Source organism: Squalius cephalus (genome assembly GCF_949319135.1).
Source record: "Squalius cephalus genome assembly, chromosome: 9".
NCBI classification, from domain to species: Eukaryota; Metazoa; Chordata; class Actinopteri; order Cypriniformes; family Leuciscidae; genus Squalius; species Squalius cephalus.
This window is the reverse complement of record NC_137130.1, coordinates 45,367,993-45,390,835: the sequence shown is the minus strand read 5'-3', so window position 1 is coordinate 45,390,835 and position 22,843 is coordinate 45,367,993. Positions and strand designations below refer to the sequence as shown.

General features: G+C 43.1%; 1 protein-coding gene across 2 annotated transcripts in view; it reads left to right on the top strand.

Annotated features, from left to right (window-relative positions):
* Positions 1-18,912, top strand: part of LOC307164520 (hyccin 2-like) — a 56,464-nt gene extending 37,552 nt beyond the window's left edge. Inside the window, exons 12-13 of one of the 2 annotated variants that reach the window (XM_079881450.1) lie at positions 16,431-16,725; positions 16,759-18,715. In XM_079881450.1, the coding sequence (XP_079737576.1) occupies positions 16,431-16,725; positions 16,759-17,122 (659 nt within the window). In that variant the 3' untranslated portion in view covers positions 17,123-18,715. Of the gene's footprint in view, positions 1-16,430 lie in introns of both variants that reach the window. The other variant, XM_079881449.1, reaches the window with a different exon arrangement.
* The last annotated feature ends 3,931 nt before the right edge of the window (positions 18,913-22,843 follow it).

The window sequence follows — 22,843 nt, the reverse complement described above, 5'->3', positions numbered from 1 at the left end:
ATGCTACAGATGTCCCACAGAGAGGGCTAACTCTTCATGCTACAGATGTCCCACAGAGAGGGTTAACTCTTCATGCTACAGATGTCCCACAGAGAGGGCTAACTCTTCATGCTACAGATGTCCCACAGAGAGGGTTAACTCTTCATGCTACAGATGTCCCACAGAGAGGGTTAACTCTTCATGCTACAGATGTCCCACAGAGAGGGCTAACTCTTCATGCTACAGATGTCCCACAGAGAGGGCTAACTCTTCATGCTACAGATGTCCCACAGAGAGGGCTAACTCTTCATGCTACAGATGTCCTACAGATGTCCCACAGAGAGGGCTAACTCTTCATGCTACAGATGTCCCACAGAGAGGGTTAACTCTTCATGCTACAGATGTCCCACAGAGAGGGCTAACTCTTCATGCTACAGATGTCCCACAGAGAGGGCTAACTCTTCATGCTACAGATGTCCCACAGAGAGGGCTAACTCTTCATGCTACAGATGTCCTACAGATGTCCCACAGAGAGGGCTAACTCTTCATGCTACAGATGTCCCACAGAGAGGGTTAACTCTTCATGCTACAGATGTCCCACAGAGAGGGCTAACTCTTCATGCTACAGATGTCCCACAGAGAGGGTTAACTCTTCATGCTACAGATGTCCCACAGAGAGGGCTAACTCTTCATGCTACAGATGTCCCACAGAGAGGGCTAACTCTTCATGCTACAGATGTCCTACAGATGTCCCACAGAGAGGGCTAACTCTTCATGCTACAGATGTCCTACAGATGTCCCACAGAGAGGGCTAACTCTTCATGCTACAGATGTCCCACAGAGAGGGTTAACTCTTCATGCTACAGATGTCCCACAGAGAGGGCTAACTCTTCATGCTACAGATGTCCCACAGAGAGGGTTAACTCTTCATGCTACAGATGTCCCACAGAGAGGGTTAACTCTTCATGCTACAGATGTCCCACAGAGAGGGTTAACTCTTCATGCTACAGATGTCCCACAGAGAGGGCTAACTCTTCATGCTACAGATGTCCCACAGAGAGGGTTAACTCTTCATGCTACAGATGTCCCACAGAGAGGGCTAACTCTTCATGCTACAGATGTCCCACAGAGAGGGTTAACTCTTCATGCTACAGATGTCCCACAGAGAGGGCTAACTCTTCATGCTACAGATGTCCCACAGAGAGGGCTAACTCTTCATGCTACAGATGTCCCACAGAGAGGGTTAACTCTTCATGCTACAGATGTCCCACAGAGAGGGCTAACTCTTCATGCTACAGATGTCCCACAGAGAGGGCTAACTCTTCATGCTACAGATGTCCCACAGAGAGGGTTACCTGTTCATGCTACAGATGTCCCACAGAGAGGGTTAACTCTTCATGCTACAGATGTCCCACAGAGAGGGCTAACTCTTCATGCTACAGATGTCCCACAGAGAGGGCTAACTCTTCATGCTACAGATGTCCCACAGAGAGGGCTAACTCTTCATGCTACAGATGTCCCACAGAGAGGGCTAACTCTTCATGCTACAGATGTCCCACAGAGAGGGTTAACTCTTCATGCTAACTCTTCATGCTACAGATGTCCCACAGAGAGGGTTAACTCTTCATGCTACAGATGTCCCACAGAGAGGGCTAACTCTTCATGCTACAGATGTCCCACAGAGAGGGCTAACTCTTCATGCTACAGATGTCCCACAGAGAGGGCTAACTCTTCATGCTACAGATGTCCCACAGAGAGGGCTAACTCTTCATGCTACAGATGTCCCACAGAGAGGGTTACCTGTTCATGCTACAGAGTTCCCACAGAGAGGGTTACCTGTTCATGCTACAGATGTCCCACAGAGAGGGCTAACTCTTCATGCTACAGATGTCCCACAGAGAGGGTTAACTCTTCATGCTACAGATGTCCCACAGAGAGGGTTAACTCTTCATGCTAACTCTTCATGCTACAGATGTCCCACAGAGAGGGCTAACTCTTCATGCTACAGAGTTCCCACAGAGAGGGCTAACTCTTCATGCTACAGATGTCCCACAGAGAGGGTTAACTCTTCATGCTACAGATGTCCCACAGAGAGGGTTAACTCTTCATGCTACAGATGTCCCACAGTGGTCAGAGAGAACAGGGGAGACACTTTGTTTCTCTCAATATGACTCTAGAGTCGCTACTCGCTCCAAAGCTAATCACCGTCACTCTCTCACTTCTCCCTCGCTCTACCACACAGTCCCCCCCCCCCCCCCCCCCACACACACACACACACTTGCCGGCTCGACGCACACACCAGCGCACAAGTATAAACATCAGGCCACCTGGCCACTTCATGCGTTTTCTCAGATCGGATCGCTATCTGATTTATCAAAACGATTCCATTTACATCTGGTCGCATAAATGTGTTTTTGCAAAACGGATTTAAATCCGATCTTCAGTTCCCGCGCTATATGCAGATTTAATGGAGTGCACGTCACCGAAAGCAACAGATATGAGCTGCATTTATTGATCATCAGCTAAAATTTCTAAATCAATAAGAGATAAGAGATAAGAGAGAGTGGCAACAGCCCTGGTAAGATCATTTCGGTTCTTTACTTTTAATGATGATGATTGTGTGTTAAGCGTCTGCGACTTACTTTCACTTTGATTTACGATAGTTTGCACATTGGCTTGATGACTAGATCGCTCAGCTTCTCATCTGTGGCGATGTGTGTTACAGTGGCGTCGTCATATCTGGCCATAACATGACATATAGCTATCACATGCTCTCACACATTTTTTTTTTTTGCATTTTTGGGAGGAGTAAAATTTACATATGTGGTTTCAACAACCAGATGCATTTACACCTGTCCAGTTTCATCTGGAATGCGGCCCAGACCTCCTCCTGTAGTGGTTTGAGTGATCGGATTCAAATCCGTCTCGAATGCGTTTCGGAGGGCATTTACACCTGGTCTTTTCACGATCAGATAGCTATCCCATCACAGAACACGCATGAAGTGGCCAGGTGTAAACAGCCCCTTACATACGGTGAAACCTCTATCTGTGAGTTGCCGGGATAAAGTGCCAATTGCCTTCTAAAGGTTACACGGTTGTTGATGGGCCCTGTTTCTCATGACATTTTCTTTTTACTTGTTTTTTTAGATTTATTTTTATTGTTTCTAACATGTCCTGTTCTGTAGACTTGCTCTTTATTTATTGTTTTTTATACTGTAGTGTACATACAACCAGTAAAACATGTCCTGTTCTGTAGACATGGTTATTATTCATTTATTCATGTTGTACCAGTCCAATATGACCAGGGGCGTAGCCAGGACATTATTTCTGGGGGGGCCAGCTTGGGCCAGTCTTTTATTTGGGGTGGCACTTGATTGTCAAAAACTACTATTTTAAAACTCACTCAGAGTAGCGGTTTTCCCGCGGCTCGTCAGGCCATAAACAATGGATTGAACTTCCTTATGGACACTAATAATGTCTTATTGATAATCCATGTTATTGGGATGGGTGCTTAGATCAGTGGTTCTCAAACTTTTTACACCAAGTAGACTACCACCTCAGAAAATATTTGGCTCTCCAAGTACCACCATAATGATCAATATTAAAATACAGTAGCGTAGTAGGCCTAACTATTCAGCTACAGTTATGCACAGCTAAAAAAAACAGGCAGTTTTATTTATAATAAGAATATGTATTGTTGTCAGCCACTTTAAACATTGTAACAACACAGTTTTAACATCAACACTGCACTGTGTGCACTGTTACACAGGTAATTTTTTTAAAAATGTATAAAATGTCATCATAATTTCTCACTGTTTTGTAGCGTTTGCTGCTGCTGCCTTCACCGGCGCTTTCAAAGTTGCCGCTGTTGTGTTGTTAGCAGCACTAGTGCTTGGTTCACTCTCATCCTCTTCAGTTCTTGTATTTGAAACATTCTCCTCCTGATCCAAACTTTTCTTGCCAGATTGAAGCCACAATAGCAGTTTTGAACTTTTCATAATTTAATAATCCACCTAACATTCATTTATATTTAACCTTTTCACACACTTAGTTAAGTTAAAAAAAAAATCAGCTGCTCCCAAGCGTAAGCTTTTCAAGGCGACCGTTATAGATCGTATCACTTTGTTTCCATGGTGACGTGTCGTCACACGACCACAACCACTCAATACATACTGATGTAAATATACAAAATATTCACAAATTTGTTAGCTAAAGCATTGAATCGCCTTTATAATGATCACGTTAGTTGGGAAAAAAAAGCACAGTTTGAATTTAGCAGTTGATCACGTTCTACTCACACCGGTGAGATCGAAATTCAGTGTTTCCTCTGCGTAGGGACCTTAACATGAGACGGGGATTTTTTAGTGCAAATGACAGAAAGACACAATATGAATTGTCATTTTTAGGCGATAATTTATTTATGTAAACCATGGCATTTAAAGTGCAATATTCAATTTATTTTTCATAATTGTCTTTTTGTTTGTTTGCTGAGTGAGTTTTCAAATCTGCGTCACTCATCGGCGAAAGGTGGAAATAGAGTGTTTTAGTCTGTTATAAACAAAGCATGCACACCTACAAATAAACGCCGACACAAAGTATGACGCTCTCTTCTATACTCACTCTAACGGTATAATTATGTATCTTCCCCTGTGGCTCAGTGGTGAAATCTAAGCTTTTTAGCGCCAGAGACCCGTGTTCGAATCCCGGCTCTGGCGGCAGATGAGCTTTCTTACGTACAGAAAGCGAATCCGCCCCTCGCGCCCTCCTGTTCACTCGGCAGGGGTCGAGTATTTATTTCTGAGTATTTATTTAAACTCAGGAGGGTTTTTTTCTTTAAATTAAATTTATTTTCCCCCTCCTCAGACTGGGGGTGGGGCCGTGAGTTTGGGGGGGCCGGCAGGGGGGCCGAGCCTTGACCAGTGGTGGCCGTGGCCCCCCCTGGCCACCACGTAGCTCCGCCCCTGAATATGACAATTCATTGCTTTCTGTATACAATTTAATAATAAGTTAAATAACAGATTATTTTCATGCTACTAAGAGAAACAATGTAAAGTTGACCGTTTAGTCATTGGCTTGATTTACTGACACATAAACAGCAATAAATGTTTTTTAGACAAAGAACATCTGATTGTACATGAATCATATATCAGAAATCACTGGTCACAGATCAGGCATTAGAATGAACACAGTTACTTTACATGTTGTGGCATTACTGTCGGGTCTATATCTTACATGGGGAGTAAAAGTCTGTTAGCAGAGCCTGCGCCGAAATTGCGACTGATTTACCATATAATCCAGAGTGAAATGTACTAAACAAACAAATAAGTGAGACATTCAAATGGTTGAAAATAAATAACCACATTCCTAGCATTAGGATCCTTTGGAAAGTAATTTTATTTTTAGTCCAGTGATCCTGTATGTCTTTTCTCTCCATCTCATCTTACTAACAATCCAGTGGGTGGGGCCAGAATTCGATGATGTAGAAGTAGGCGTTGATCTGATTCTGCAGAGGCGGTCTCTCATCGCACTGTTATGTAATAATGTGACAAAATCCCAAATGAGTCGTTTTCAGTGCTTGGTTTCAATAAAAGCTATTTTTGGACTAAGAAGGAAGTTTTGAGTTCTGAAACTTACAGGATATTTTTATAGTACAATGACCAAGGAAAAGATCTAGAAAAATTAAATTTCTCAGTTCATGACCCCTTTAAAGTGTAGTGTGATCTTTTGGAAGGGTATCCACAGTTTTTGGAGCAGCAGTTTGTTCAGGGACAGAACCAATAGTGGTCTCACTCAATAGTGCTCGTGATTAATGGACAGACATTAAAGAGTTGTTAAAGGGATTGTTCACCCAAAAATGAAAATTAGCCCATCATTTACTCATCCTAGTCATTTTAGTCTTCCTAGGTGTATATGACATTTTTCTTTCAGACGAATACAATAGAAGTTATATTAAAGGGGTCATAAAAATATGCTGGGGGATAAAAATCCATCCAGTGGTTTTTTTTTTTTTTTTAATTGTCGTTTTAGACTTCTAATTCATGACTGGTGTTTTGTTTTGCTCTATCCTCTGTGCTTCCGCTTTCATCATTACGTTGTGCGTCAGGTCAAGGGTTAGTCTTCCACTGAAAATCAATGCGTACGGCCGTCTGCCGGAAGCTAGTTAAAAGTTTTTAACATCAGGCAAACAGCATAAGAGCATGTTCTTGACATACCCAATCCCTTCTCATTTGACGGAATACTTATCAGCTTCACCTGTTCACCATTACTTCCCTTGTCATGGACAATATTTATACTCACCTTACCATCATTGTCTTGTCTCGTCCTGAGTTTGTAAGACCTCACTACCTTGTGTCCTTATCTGTGTGTTTCCTGTGATTTATAGAATTCATCCATTTTCCTTCAAGTTACTGTGCTCTCTCTAACCTTGATCATTGCGATTCTGTATTTGTCTACTCTGGTGTTCTACGATGAACATCCTCCATTTTCGACAGAAAGACAAAGACATTGTGACAGAAGGCAAAACCAACACTGCAACATGGAGCTAACACAGTGACCGGGATTTTTTTATTGCTACCATCAAGATCTTGGTGCAAGATCTGCTACGAGCTCTACTAACCTCTCTAACCTCACCGGCCAGTGGCACAGATGGCACCTGTAATCCACCATCTGTTTTGTCTCAATCAGCCAGAGCTCCTCCACATACTTCCGCCTCCCATTCTTCTTCGCTACTTCCCACAGGCATCACTTCTCGGTTTGTTTCTTTGTCAGTGCCTTACTCCAGCTCAACAGAAGTCTGCAAGGGTCTTTTAGTGTTCCATAGCCTTGGAGATGGATGAGAAAGCGAAGGTGGCATTTATTATTTCTTGTCTCTCTGATCGTGCTTGCAAATGGGAGTTGGATATGGAAGTAGTTTATTCCAAGATTTATTTATCACTTCAAGGAAGTGTTCACCACAAGTGTGGGAAACCGAGTGTGATGGATTATTCTATTTCCTTCAGAACCCTAGCGGCAGCAAGTGGTTGGAATGAGGCTGCTCTTCTTTCTGCCTATTGTCATGGTTTGAATCCCAGGCTAAAGATTCAACTGTCTGGTGTTGATGAAACCATGGGGTTGGAGAGATTTATGCAATATTCATTACAGAGTTTTGAACCAACTGGTGAGCTGCGGCTGGAAACCATCATCCTCGACTGTTCCCACCTCTCAAGTACCATCGGTTTGTGCGGCTTAGGAGTCCATCCAAGTGGATTCCTTGCAAATTTATGCATCTTAGAGACAGCATTGGAGATGGTCACAGCTCTGCCTGTACTGCGACTTGTCCAATCACGTCCTAGTGGAGTGTTCGTTTCATCAGTCATGGTGAGTTCCATTCAACAGTACTCTTCAGTTTCCTCAACACTCAGAATGCCAGTGACCATCCCCACTGCCACTATGTCTTTTGTTACAGATGCCCTTGTTGACTTGGAGTCGGCAGGGAACTTCATCTACCAGTGCCTCAGCAAGAGATTTTGACTCTAGTTCTTTAATCTAAAAACCCTACTGTCCATTCAGTCTTTCATGGGATAGCCCCTGGTTTCTGGACACATCAAACAGCAAACCACCACCCTTCAATTAGAGAACACACAAAGAGAGAATTGTTTTCTTCATCTTATCAGAGTTCACTAGTTTTATCATCCTAGGGACACCTTGGTTAATCGCCCATGCCTCCCAGCTTTCATGGAAAACCAGGCAAATCCTGAAGTGGAGTCTTTGCTGTCACTGCTTCAGCCTTTCCTCCTCACGGACTCTAGGACTGTGCCGACATGCCAAATTGCCATGCAGCCATGTGTACTTCCTTTTGTGACTGGAGCAGAGGGCCATAGAGGAGTATTATAAGGTCGTACATCAGGGGTACATTTGCCCATCCACTTCTCTGATGGTCTCAAGCTTCTTTATGGCCAAGAAATTCCGAATGAAAAGGCCCAACTAACTCTCCATCAGTGTTCCTGGGGGTTATGAACAAGGTGTTTCGAGATTATCTCTCTCAATTTGTTATTGTATACATTGATGACATTCAAAAAAAAAATTCTCTCCTGGAACACTTTAAGCATGTTTGGTCCTTCATCATCTGTGTGAACACAGGTTGTTCCTCGAGCCCCAAAAGTGCTCATTCCACATCCTTCTGTGCAATTTCTAGGTTATATTATTAGCCCCAATGGTGTGCAGATGGACACATGAAAAATGGATGTGGACCGTTCCTGGCCTCAGCCCCTTACAGTCTAGGAACTGCAGTGGTTTCTAGGGTTTTCCGCCAATCGGTTGAGCCCGTCCTGCCATCTTCTGTCTTTGTCTGCCCCATCCAGTGGATGAGAGAATCGCCAAAGCCGTCCTTCAGGGGCCTGCTCCGGTGGGATGTCCCCCAAGTCAGGTCTGTGTTCCCATCTCAGCACTGTCCTCTGATTCTGTCAGAGCAAGAGGGTCTGGAAGGGCCCATGTACACCTTCACCTGGAGAGTTCCCATGTACACATTCAGTGAGCCACATGCCGTCATCAGAGCTAGGGTGATGCCCAGGGGTCATCTCCACTCAACTACTAATCCGGGCAGAATGCCTGGCTCTCAACCCATTAAATTTGAGTACAGCTCCCATCTAAAAAGTCTACATTTCACCGGGCCCTTTCTCATCAACCCCCAGATTAACCCAGATTCATCCTAGATTCAATGTCTCACTCTTCAAACCATTACACAAACCTCCTTCTTCCTCCACAGAACCAGGTCGTGGTTGTGAACTCCTTCCTCCTTTGCTGATTGATGGAGATCCTGTCTATACTGTCAAGAGCATTCTAGACTTTCAGCACAGAGGAGGTCATCTCGAGTGTCTGTGTGATTATGGACGAGAAGAAAAATGGGTGGTTCGAAACGATATCCTAGATCGGCCTTACTTACCTCCTACCACGTGGCTTATCCAGAATGTCCGGCACAGTGTGGAAGAGGCCTACCACTGCGTTGAGGGTATTGTACCCTTGGAGCGGTCCATGGGGGGTGTTCTGCCATGCATTCCCCTGATTCTCCCACCCCAATCCCTTCTCATTTGCCGGAAAACTGATCACCTTCACCTGTTCACTATTACCTCTCTTGTCATGGCCAATATTTAAACTCACTTTTACCTTAACACCATTGTCTTGTCTTGTCATGAATTTGTAAGAAATAACTACATTGTGTGGTTCCTCCTAATCCGAAAAAGGTTTCCTGTGATCAAAGGGACTGTGTTAGTATCCATCCATCTTCCTGCAAGTTACTGTGATGTTTCTCACCTTGATCATTGCTGTTTGTCTGCTCCGGTGTGTGACAGTTCTAGCAGATAGATAGATAGATAGATAGATAGATAGATAGATAGATAGATAGATAGATAGATAGATAGATAGATATTGTATGATACCTAGTTTTTTAAAAATCTGTTCAGATTTTAGAAGTCGAGTAGTGTGTTCCAGGCTTAAATCTGATCAGAATGTCTGAGAATGAGTTAGTGATAGAAACTTTAGTATCATATTATTATTATTATTATTATTATTATTATTATTATTACTATTAACAACAATAATAATAATACAGATTTTGTATAGATACCAGATCAGTATTTTGGCTTTCTCAAGCCAACATAAAAAATACAAAAACATTTAATATAAACTTCCATCATCTGTCCAGACTACATGTGAAAAGTCTTGTTCCCTGTGATGGAACGTGCCAGTGATGTATTTGTGTCTGTTCTTTTTCTGTCTTTGTGTTCTTGTGTGGTTCACAGCACACTGTGGGAAATTGTTGCACTCTGATCATGTTGTTTACCGTGTTCCCGTTGGGCACAGACACTAAGAAGCACATTTCCCCCTGTTCTGTTACATCCCAGATTGTTTTGACTTCTCAAGTGATGCAGAATTCAGCCTCACCATCTACCCCAGCCGACACGCCCCCTGGGATCCTGCCGCCAATCATGAGCCAGAAGGGAGGGGCTCTCTCACAGTCACACACGAGGGTAGGCAGGGGGTGGAGTCAGATCATGAAGGCGGGCTTTCCCCCTTAGACTCACCCAATAGACTCCTTTAGGGCACCTCAGCTTTCCTGGAATGTACCTCCCCAAAAAACCTCAAAGTCATGCCAAGCCCTAGTAGGACATACGTGAGTGAAGCATCAGGCCGTGGCATGGGGCCGTGAAGGCTGTCATTTATTGACAAGTCTCCTGCAAAACACTAAGTGCAATTAAAACATTGATGTTAATGTTAGTAAAATTCATTCATATACATTGTCGAAAAGCTTCTTACAAAAACGGCTTCTATTTACTTGCATCACTGACACTAAATTTCCACAATTTGCTGAAAGTGTATTACAATCATAACTTTGGCTTATCTCAAATAGTTTCTCAACTGAAATCCCTTTCATGCAGACATGAAATTGTCTTACATTCAAGTCAAGTCAAGTCATCTTCATTTATATAGCGCTTTTAACAATGTAGATTGTCTCAAAGCAGCTTTACAGAGATAAACGTATAATTTAACGTAAGATTGTTTTGGCTTTATAGCGGTTCTTTAATAAAGTTATTTTCCAGCTAAAGTTAGTTTTGATTGATTCGCTTCTGTCGCAACGATCATTTGTTTTTAAATTAGGGGCCGCTAAGACGACACCATTCTCTCTACACAGACTTTAAACGCGAACCTGTGAGAAACACTGATGGCGTTCACATGCGCATTAAGAACGGGTTCTATAGTTATGTGCGTTTGAATATGTGTGTGCAGGTTTGGAATTCCCTACAAACCAAGCCTAAACAAATTACTGGTGTTTCCTTATAGTTTTGATTCAGAATTTTATTTTATTTTATCAATTCGGGGTAGATACGCAAATTGAGTTTTCCCGACGACGCTTTATCTGTAGAGTGGGAAAGGGATCCTCCATAGGGAGAGGCTAGTTTGCACTTCAGCACTGCGTTGACATCGGGTCCAGGCGAAGGTCCTTCGTCAGATCTGGAAACGGCCTGGATCCGGCAGGCTGCAGGAAAACCTCGGGATAAACAAAGACACTAAAATTAGCGTAGATGCCATTCTTCTCATGATGTAACAAGTACATCAGGATTTATGGGAAGTGTTCCCGGTTCCAGCTGACCTAATCTATGCAGCCTAATATTGAATTATAGACGTCTATAATGTATTATGTGAACGCTATGTCAAAGAGATGTGTCTTTAATCTGGTTTTGAACTGACAGAGTGTGTCTGCTTCCCGGACAATGGTAGGAAGGCTGTTCCAAAGTTTTGGTGCTAAATAGGAAAAGGATCTACCTCCAGCAGTTGATTTTGATATTCTAGGTATTATCAACTGGCCGGAATTTTGAGATCGCAATAGACGTGAAGGACAATAATGCGTTAATAGGTCGCTCAAGTACTGCGGAGCTAAACCATTTAGTGCTTTGTGAGTAATCAGCAATATTTTAAAATGTATACGATGTTTAATAGGGAGCCAGTGCAGTTTTGACAGAACCGGGCTAATATGGTCATACTTCCTGGTTCTGGTAAGAACTCGAGCTGCTGCGTTTTGAACTAGTCTGAGCAGATTCATATAGTGTTCATAAATGAAAGTGTTTAATACATTATGTAAGAACCAATTTCATGGATTGATGAGAGTTTATTTCAGTAGTTGATGAGACATTATTTCTCATTATTTCTCACAATTCGAATTGATATTGATTCAAAGGGTAATGATTAGATTACAAAATGATTCTCAGTGCAGCTTGTTCCCCCAGTTTTTTTTTTCACACACTAGGGGTCAGTGTTGTCATGATGCCAAAATTCAAATCTCATTTAAACTAGAGAGTGGATAGAGTGATGACAGAGAAGCATCTGAGGTTCTTTCTCATAAAAAAGCAAAGCTAAATGAGACGTTTGTTATTGTTGAATGGGGTGATTGAAGTTTACTGAAACATGTTCAAATTAAAATAAAAAAACCCATTTCACAAATGTATTGCCAATATTAGCCTTGATAGTACTTTGTAAAAAAAAAAAAGCCATTTAAAAAAATATATTTCATCTTCCTTATGTTAGTATTATCTTAATATTAATTGCAATTAAGTGCAGAAATCTGTGCAATTATTAGTTGAAGATTTGAATCAATTTACAGCCCTAGTTTATATCAGTGTCTTAATTTCACTTAGTGTTTTTTAAAGAGACTTTTCAACAATTAAGAGCCAAACAGCCCTTCTTATTCTGCTTTGCATTCAGCTGCATGGACACCCGTTTCATCCCTGAGCTTGTCATTTCATCTTGACCGTTCTTACTAAGCATGCTCAATGTGACTGATTATCTTGTGTCGAATTCTTTAAACTACATTTATCTGACTGAAGGTGCCTATGGTGGACTCTAACCACCATTTCCTCTGGTGGACTTCACCTAACCAGGGCAACGGCGTCCCGTCCAAGAAGACACTATCACTACCTCAACACTTCAGAAGAGTGTGTAGATCCTTTAGTGCTGCTTCTTCCTGAGCTGTGCAGCATCAAGACACACTCCCACAATACTCTTTGCAGTAATAAGGTTTATTAGCGTTCGGCCATGTTGGACACAGCAGAGTGAATCGACACACATTCCTACCTTGATGATCATGCTCCAAAATCAGCAAATTACACAAGGTTTGCACAAGCTGAACAGTTCCCTTTCAGTTGGTCACGTTCAACACCACGTCAGACTGAACCAACTAATAGGAATCTGGCTAGAGAGGCCAGTCTACTTCGAGTGTAACTAAACCAGCCAATGAACATTGGCATGCAGTGATTTGCAGCAGCTGCTCTGCCTCGCAGTGCGGGTATATAATGAGCGCAGCTGCATTGCATCTTCAGCTTTTCGCTTAAGAGCCAAGTGTTTCATGTATGCTCTTGTCTGCAAGCAGTGTCTTCTGAACGAGCAAGCTCGTCAAGGAGAACCTCTCGATTTCATCGGTGTTGGTGTCATGGCATGGCAGCGGGGTCAATTTCCACTTTTTTATTTCTTATTATTTGCCTTTCATTGAGCAAGAAAAGGCTGCTCTCACAGCTGGTAACTGTTCAGAGTGCTGAAAAGCTGTTTTTACAGCTGCTTTTGGTGTGCTGTCTGAGAGTGCTAAAATGCTGTTACCACAGCTGGTAAAAGCTGCGCCTTCAATGAGAGTGGGTGCACATTATCTACAGACTGCAATTCCCTGTCAGTGTTGCCACGATCTTTTCCCCTGTGTGCTTCTGCACCAAGAGAGCGAGTCTCCTAAAAGAGCTTACATGGGTGTGAGTTGCGTCTTTCTAAAGATGACATTCCACCCGTGTGTTTCTGGATGCGGTCGTTTCCTGTCCTCACTGACGGCCACAATCACGGTCTCGCGCAAAACATGTGAGACTGTGTTCGTTGGTGGTTCATGTTTTCACATGAGAACATGACCATGTAGGCAGACTTCTTAAACAATTGAATGGTAATTGGTAATGGCACGTGACCACGTGGGTACAACTCTTCTTTCTGGACCTGGACGGGTCTCTCGCTCCTCAGTGTATTGTGTGCCATGGAGCTGCCGGGCTGCAGCGCAGGTTGTCACGGCAACCCAGCGCTCACTCGGCACTCTAGGTGCGCAGTCCCCTTGCCTATTCTCCGTTGTAGCGCCTTCCCTGGTGGCCACCAGGAGAGGTCTACTTCAGTAGAATAGCTTGGGTGACCTGAGAGGTGAGGGCTTCTCTTTCGGGGAACCAACCCCCTAGGGCCCCTCCCCCTCTAGCGCATCACAAGCTGTGCAACTTCTGGATGGGATAGCTAGTCCTTCAAAAAAAAAATCTGGGGGAACCTAGCATTTTATTCAGGGCTCCAGTTGAGGATCAGATGTAGATCGCTGGAAATGAGGATGATGCTGAGTTCCCACTGTAATAGTGTGTGTGCTTATGCTGAATAAGTACTTTCATGTCTCGATTCTCCCTCGACACCTTGTGTTTCTGCACCATGTGTTTGATGGTCGAGCATACTATTACAAGGTCCTTCCCTTTGGGCTGTCCCTGTCTCCTCGCATCTTCACGAAAGTCACGGAGGGGGCCCTTGTTCCCATCAGAGAACATCCTCAACTATCTCAATGATTGTCTCATACTGGCAGACTCTCGAGATCAGCTATGCAAACACAGGGACATGGTACTCAGTTACCTTGGCCAGTTTGGTCTTCAGGTCAACTGGGAAAAGAGCAAACTCTCCCCCATGCAGAGGATCTCTTTTCTCGGTATGGAGTTGGATTCAGTCGCACAGACAGCACGCCTCACAGAGGAACGAACTTGGTCGGTGCTGAACTGCTTGAATATGTTCAAAGGCAGGATGGTGGTCACACTGAAATTCTTTCAGAGGCTCCTGGGGCATATGGCAGCAGCAGTAATTTAGTCATTGGCAGCCAGTGCACGTTCGCTAGGTTTTATAGACTACGTTTAGAGCCGGTCTCCTCCCATGTTCTCACCCTAAACGGGTAGAAGCACCGAGAGGCCCGTCTCTGTCAGATTGCTGTGCCCTACTGTGCGCTTATATTGCTCCTGAGTGAAAAACCTGTTGAGTCCTCCACCACCCTCGGAGCCGGACGTGGCGGAACGTTCAGCGCCAGGCCTTTATCTGTTGAATTCTTGAGGACTGGGTCTAGGCTGGGTGACATATGTTCTTCCTAGCGGAAAGGGCACGCTTTCCCAGTGTTATCCAATAGTCTCACTATATGCGTTACCACGGAACAGCAGTGACAGACGCTCTCTGTGTAAGCACTCTCCTGTCGTCCTTCCAGGCAAGAAGGGGCAGGAGACTTTCACAGGGCTTTGGATGGGGTCAGCAGCTGTGGCACTTTGGTAGGGATTCCAATTAGGGACTTCCAATTCAGTCCCATCGCCACACCTCCTGTACCCCACTGCGCAGCCAGGTCACCTGCTCGGCTCCTCGGCGAAAAACTGAAGATGCAATGCACCTTCTGCTCATTATACACACGGGCTGCGAGGCAGAGCACCTGCTGCAAATCATTGCATGCCAATGTTTATTGGCTCGTTTAGTTACACTCTAAGTAGACTGGCCTCTCTAGTGAGATTCCCATTAGTCGGTTTTGTCCGGCGTAGCGCCTCCGTTCCCTCCTTCAGGGAACGAGGGTTACCTACTTAACGGAGGCGTTTCTACACTTTGATTGGTTACACTTATCTCATTCAAAAATAACCACCACATCGGTCAACTGTTTAACAGAAACACATTAAGATGACTATGTGGGTGAACTAAAAAAAAACATCTATCACAATAACTCTGAAAAACAGCAGTAGGGGGTACTCTAATACATCACATACTCAATGTGATGTTTTTATTAAAGCTGTGGATTTACAGATATTACTAACTTGAATATAATGCTGCAAATGATGCAAGTTTAGCTGTAATTTACCTTTCTCTGTTTCCTCATTGTGTAATTTAGTCATTGGCAGCCAGTGCTGGGTAGATTACTTACAAATTGTAGACAGTTATTGATTTAAGTACTTAATTTTTGGAATCTGATGACATAATCCAGAATACATGTCATCAGAAACTACCCAGCACTGTTGGCAGCAATAGCGGAGAGTTATTTTTGATTCCTGCTTGCTTTCATTTCACTTTGCTGTTGCTCCATACTATAGCTCACAGCCAGAGGATCAGAAAGCTCCCTTTACTGTAACGGCCATATTTCTTTTTGCATCCCACCTGTAGACAGACTGAGGCTGTGAGACGTTCATCTCTCCTGTTATGTTTACTGAGGGAACACGGGCTGCAGTCCGGGTATCTTTCCCAGCACATTCATCTCAAACCCACATGGCAAAATGTATCACCTGTGCAGTTCAAATAATGAACACCCAAAACACACATCATGTATCTGTGGTTCGAGGGCAGTTTGTTGATCAGGAGATGTTTGCACTCCTGAGAGGGATCAGGGAGCATGTTTGCAAGTGTACTGGTCACATGTGCATGTTCCCCGTCCTTCCGAATGCTTGAACAACTCATCAGCAAAGTATATGTATGTGTGTGTGAAAGTTCTATGCGTTTATCAATCTTTGTCAGTTTAATAGCGAACCCTAAAGTGCACAATATCGAACATATATGTGCGGTCTAGCCCTGGCTCCTTGGTCGAAGCTATTAATACACAGCCAATGAAATCATACCATCTCACAGATCTGATCGTATATTTAAGCGCATCATAGTTTGTTTGTATACTGATTGTCAGATTATTCACCATGCAGGACAGATCTGACAACTACAATCGTTATGTAGAGAATCTTGCTCTTCTGTCACTTCCTTTGCAACAGCGTTTACTTCCTGTCTGCAGTGCTGAATGGAGTGGAATTGTGTTTGACACATTTTGAAGGAGACAGATCAAAAAGAAATTTGATCTCTTATAAGTGTGATTTGAAATTTCATCTTCATTCTTTTGTCTGCATCATTTCTGTCTGTCTGTCTGTCAGATCCAGACCAGCCCAGCAGAGAGGAAGAGTCCTTCATCCTGAACGATCCCGATGAGGGTTTCTCGTCCGGAGCATCCAATAGCAGCCAGCCGAGCGGTTTCCGTGGGAATGCGGTGCCAGGTGTGTCCGGCCGAGGGAGCAACTGTAAGAAGAGCCGCATGTCCACAGAGAAACACTGGGACGCTCGCAGGAGAGCCCATCCGTGTCCAGCTCCGGTGAGCAGCAGCACCTCCTGCACGGCTCTCGACCACAGGCCAGCCGTACCTGATGTGGGCTCCACGGCTCTCGACCGCAGGTCTGATGTGGGCTCCACGGCTCTCGACCGCAGGCCAGCCGTACCTGATGTGGGCTCCATGGCTCTCGACCGCAGGTCTGATGTGGGCTCCACGGCTCTCGACCGCAGGCCAGCCGTACCTGATGTGGGCTCCATGGCTCTCGACCGCAGGCCTGATGTGGGCTCGACGGCTCTCGACCGCAGGCCAGCCGTACCTGATGTGGGCTCCACACCTCTCGACCGCAGGCCAGCCGTACCTGATGTGGGCTCCACCGCAGAACGGCGCTCAACGGGTGCTGAAGCGCGCAGATACTCCAAGCTCAGCCTGCAGGAGCAACATCTGCCCGAGACAGAGCTGCTCTCACCCAAACACTCCCGGTCGCCCAGCTTCAACATGCAGATCATCACACAGGTGTAGAACTGGATCCTCCACCACATCTCTGAACACTTAGTTTGACTGTCAGTTCCCAAAAGAATAATTTACCCTAAAAATGGGAATCTTCATTATTTACTCCGCCTCACGATATTCCATACCTGTACTGTTTTCTTTATTTCCATGAAACATAAAAGTGGTCCAAACTAGTAATGTGGCTGGGAACAGCTCTACATGATTCATGAAAACATGACTTTGGAAAAGGGGAGAGTTATGTATCAGAAATGGCTTACATTTGGGGCCGTTTCTCACACAAAGCTGCAAAACATATATAATACTTCCATGGTGCTTTTTGGAAGGGGAAGAAAGTCGTACAGGATTGGAATGACAGTTGTTGGCTGAACTAATGGTGCGTTCCATTTGTCCTCGGAAGTGGGAAAGTCTTAGTTCTCTGTAGGAACCTTTAACTGGAACGCTGACTCGAGTCAGTTGCAGCTGGGAAACGGGGGACGCACGACCCTGATTCATTCCCAGCTCCGACACGCCTCTTCCGAGGTAAATGGAGCGCAGCTCAATCCCTTAAACCCAAAGCAGTGAACAGACAGATCTGAGTGTTCCTCTCAGTGCCAGGCCAACGTGAAGGGTGAATTCTGAGATGACAATCAGCAATAAATTATCCATAGTCATCTGAAAGATTTGAATGTGTTAGTGTAGCGTCTAATGCCTTTCTCTTATTTGGATCATATTTTTCATTAGTTGTTTTTATGTCAGTATTTTGAAATACTTTCCATAAAATTTAATTCCAAAGAATGTTTGTTTATGACACAGACCTGTTGCTTTTACTATTGCTTGCTAGCTTGATTCATTTACAATTAGTTTATGCCATTCAGAACAGCCTATAGATATATACAATATATATAACTTATACAAATTTTGACCAAAATCTGAGAATGTTTCCTTCTTGTTTCCTCGTGAATAATGTAATGTACTGTCTGATCATTCAGTCCAAAGGCAACATAATATATATGTGGGTGATCAGTGTTGTATTTTGAAGACACTTTTATTCAAAGCCATTCCTGAAAGGTTTCAGTGCTGTTCATAAAGTAGAGGTCCATGGATCTGCTGTCGGCATCACTTCTGTCTTCATAGAGATGGTCTGCAGGTCAGGCTGTTGAGGAACGTGTGATCGGACATGACGTTTGTTTCTATAGACGGCCACACTGTCCAGCCTGTATCTGAGGCTCACCTACCGATATAGATGTAGAACCTCTTGAGAAACACTGCAAAAGATGTCCTGTGCTGCTGTTGTGTGGTGTTATGTGCATTATATGTGCTGTAGTTACTCTCTTTGGTCATAAAGTCACATTACTGTGTGTGTGTGTGTGAGAGTGTGTAAGGTCTGTCAATGTGTTGAGTGTTTCAGCATAAATGTGGATCTGTATGATGTATTCATCTGATAGTTTCTGGCTTCACAGCATGAGGTCCATGATGTTGAGTCTGTTTCTTTTATCTTTCATACGCACACAGCTGTAATGTGTGTGTGTGTGTGTGTGTGTGTGTGTGTGTGTGTGTGTGTGTGTTAGCCTTCACATGCACACACAGCTGTAATGTGTGTGTGTGTGTGTGTTAGCCTTCACATGCACACACAGCTGTAATGTGTCAGTTAATGTCAGCATGACATCAGTCTCATATCTCGTTTCAATATGTCTCCGGTGTGTGTATAGTGGTTGTTGTTGTAATCAAAGCTCCCGACTCTGAGGTCCACTTCACATACCGATGCTGAAAAACAACATGTGAGATTATACTGTGAATAAAACATGTCAGCATTAACTGTGATAAGTGTCATTGTGTTTAAATTATCTTGAAATCCAGTGCCTTGAAAAATAACTCAATACCTGGACTTGTTCTTTGTCATTATTGCGTACATTTGCACTATAATCTTCGGAGCCTTCTTCAGAACTTCAGAGTTTTCTGTTAAAATGGTGTGTGTTAGCGGCCCCTAAGTTAATAACTAATGATCGTTGCGACGGAAGTGAATCAATCAAATTAACTTTAGCTGGACAATAACTTTATTCTAGAGCTGCTATAAAGCCAAAACAATCTCTGTTACTTTAATTTCCTATTATCTCTGTAAAGCTGCTTTGGAACAATCTACATTGTTAAAGCGCTGTATAAATGAAGATGACTTGACTTGACCAGCAGAAAACCATCACCAGAGATGCCACATGCCCCAGATCCCCTCAACATGCCTGTGGATACAGTCATGAAGCAACATGTAAGCATGTGTAACAGTTCGTTGTTATGGGAAGAAGGAGGCGATTTGCCTTTGTAACCGGCGAACATTCAACAAACTTTAATAATAAAATAAACCAATGCAGAATGAAAGTAAAGACGGCAGCTCCTTACGGACGACTGCTGCCACATATAATAGATCAAAACATCAAATAGTCCAGGCCTGGTCCTGTCTCTCTCTTCACTGTCGTCGCTCCTCAATGCTTCCGTTCCTCCGTGAGAGATACGAGACCGGTGCGTCGCGCAGGTGACGCTCATCATCATCATCTTCATCATCATCATCGTCATCATCATCATCATCATCAATCACACTGCTCTCTCTTGGCCCTCGGCCTCGTCCTCCTCGCCACAAAACAATATAGCAGATATTTCAAACAATAGATGAATATAGAAATAAATACTAGTTTGAAGCACTCAAGACACATTGCAAGTGTACATAATGTGATTATGAAAGAAAAATGGGTGTAAGATAATGTAAATTTTTTTTAAAGGGATACTTCACTGATTAGCATTAGGCTTTGTATCAGTAGAAACCCGGCAGTATTCTGGAGTGACCGTGCTTCCCTCCCTCATGTCCCCCTGAGACCAGAGATTTCTGTGTTGTGTGTCTGGAAAAAAACCTCCGATGACACAAAAATCGTCATTTAGCGTCATCAGAGGCTCTTGTGTCCAGAGGCGAGAGACTACAGCCAGTAGGAGGAGCTGTTCCGCATGTCTTCAACCTGCCCATAGGTTGGGCTGTACATCTCGGTACAAAGCAATTTAGCACCATTTCAATGGAAAAAATGCTAGTATCTAAATTAATTTATCGTCACAGAGACTCACGATAAAACGGCTTCTTTTCAGTTTCGAGTCAAATAACATCTTAGTTGTATAATGTCTTCTGATACTGCCCTCTGTAACCGGTAGGCGTGGCTTGGGCTCGGCCTGGTAGGGCAGCGAAGCAAGTGCATTCTGGGAGTTGTTGTCTTTCATCCGCCAAAAATACATTTTCTGGCTTTTCTCAGTCTAGAAGGTACGGAGCCCCTGAGGGGACCTTTGCAAAAAAAAAATAATATGGACTTTTGCGTGCTCACACGTTACAATTTCCGGTTTGGTTATAGTGTCATTACTACAAATGTGGGAAAAGGGATGAGATGAGAGTGCGCTTGGAACATGCCTCCAGAGATTTGTCTTATTATAGGGAGTTTGCATTCGAGATTGTTTGTGGACTGTGCTTTACTGTAAGAAAAAAAGCATGAATATTACATAAATGAATATCAGGTCCCACGTCATGGATTACATAATCAATTGTTTCGTTTAAAGACATTTCAAGCTTTCTTCAGATGTATTTCTCATGTATGTGAGGCATACACTGAGTTTCGGTTAATTTATGATGAGATGCGCTCCAGTTCATGTGCAATGCAAGTGACCACGGCGCGCCGGCACCTCCATGATTATATTGTCTGCTATATATTTGGTTCTCATTTATTAAATACAGGCAATTGGTTGATGAAAAACTGATTAAAATTAAGATACAATTTATAAAAAACGAAATTCACTTTAAAGAAAGGATTTCTACACAACTGACCTACTGACCCTGACAAGATCTTCCAAGTCTTTGCTCAGGAAGGGGATCATGAGAACATCTGTTTGGAAAGTTTATTGAGATGGACATGAAGAAGTGCAGCTTTGGTACAGTTAGGTCTGTTCTGGCCTAGTGTCATACGGATGAAGATACAACAGAAAACACCAAACAACAACAACAACAACAACAACAACAACAAAACATATCATTTGAATGTTTACAAACTCTAGTTTTCATATTTGGTGTCTAATATTCAATACGATTTACATAGGAACAATAATGTAAAAATTTGCAACAAGAGTATTTTCAGAATCATAAGGCATGATCAGACCTTTATTTTGAAATAATGAACATGATCAATCATGAAAGATTGTTAGAAACCTCAGTTTGTTTTGATGTCAAGAGTTCAAAAAATAACATCCATTCTAATTTGAGAAAAAAGGGTTTTTAAATATAAAGAAAAACCATTCTCCATTTGTGACATGCCTGTGTTCTGTCTGCATGTCTTTTGAGTGTTAGTTAGAGGTTGACTTCATATCTAATACTGCCATACCACGTCTCAATCTACTTCATAAATTGTAAGAAGTTTATGGAAATATTTTGTTAAGATAACTCATACCATATCTGAAAAAGTCCTTATGTATTCACCGATAGAGCCTGAATTGGTACTGCGCTCAAACAAAATCTTACTAAAAGCTCACTTTTTGAGATATCAACAATATTTTGAACACAACTTGCTGTAAAATATATGTATTTTTGGCTTACCTTGAATTTGTCCAGAACTGGGAGCAAACGTTCCCTTTTCATACGTGGTCCAGGGCCGGACATGGAGGTCGAGTTGATTGTTTATTGTTGCTTTGCATGTTCCGAATCGGCAAGTGTGTGTATGGTGTTGTTTGCAGAACTGACTTCAGCCCAATGAGTACCAGCCTGTGAAACACCTGAACACCACGATCCAGTCCAACATCACCAGTCTGTGATCCAGCAGGAGTTATGTAGTGCAGACAGGAACGACTCCACTGAAGCCGTACTTTTCCGAATACCGACGTGGCGTCGGTGCTTTTCCGATTTTATATGGGACTTCACTGCTTTAATTCCCATCACCCCAAGTTTAAAGGGTTTTTGGCACATGTTGCAAGTCGCCTCAAACTCGTTTCTTGCACCAGCTAATCGTTCTCTATACCTCACATGATCTTGGAGCCAAATCGCACTGAACTTGCATTTACCCATTTCTTCTCCGGTCTTCCTTTCGCCAGCAGGAGACAGACGTAATACGCTGCCGACGGAAATACAGCGAACAAGCAAATCAACAAAGAAAGATACTAAAAATCATATAAAGCTAATTAGATAGTTTTAATTTGGTAAAGTATTAAGATATATCTAAGTCAAAGTGTCATCTAAAATTTAAGACCTCTAATAAATAAAAATAAGACTTTTTAAGACAACGCGGGAACCCTGTGACGCTTCCGCACCAGCGCACGGATTCCAGTTAACTCTTTCCACTGCAGTTTTTATTTATTTATTTATTTTAGAAAAGTTGCCAGCCACTGCTAGCATTATTGATAATTTTCACAATTTGATTATGTACTCTTTCAGAAGATGTGTAATAGCGCCCCCTGCCGTATAAGAGTGAAAACATGGACTGCTGGGAAATCCTGTCAATGGCGGCAAAGAGTTGAATATCTGGCTGATCAAAGCTTGAGCGAATACAGCAGCAAACCAAAAGCCTAAAGCTCGTGAACGGCTCAAACTGAAATTACTGCAGGAGAGATCGGTGTACAAGCGCAACAGATGTAATGAGAAATACAAACAGGTTATTCTTCTTGCCTTCAGATATTACACCGTTCCTTCTTAAACATCTGTTATATTTCACATTCAGATGTGGAAAACTGACGCCTCGTTCTGTT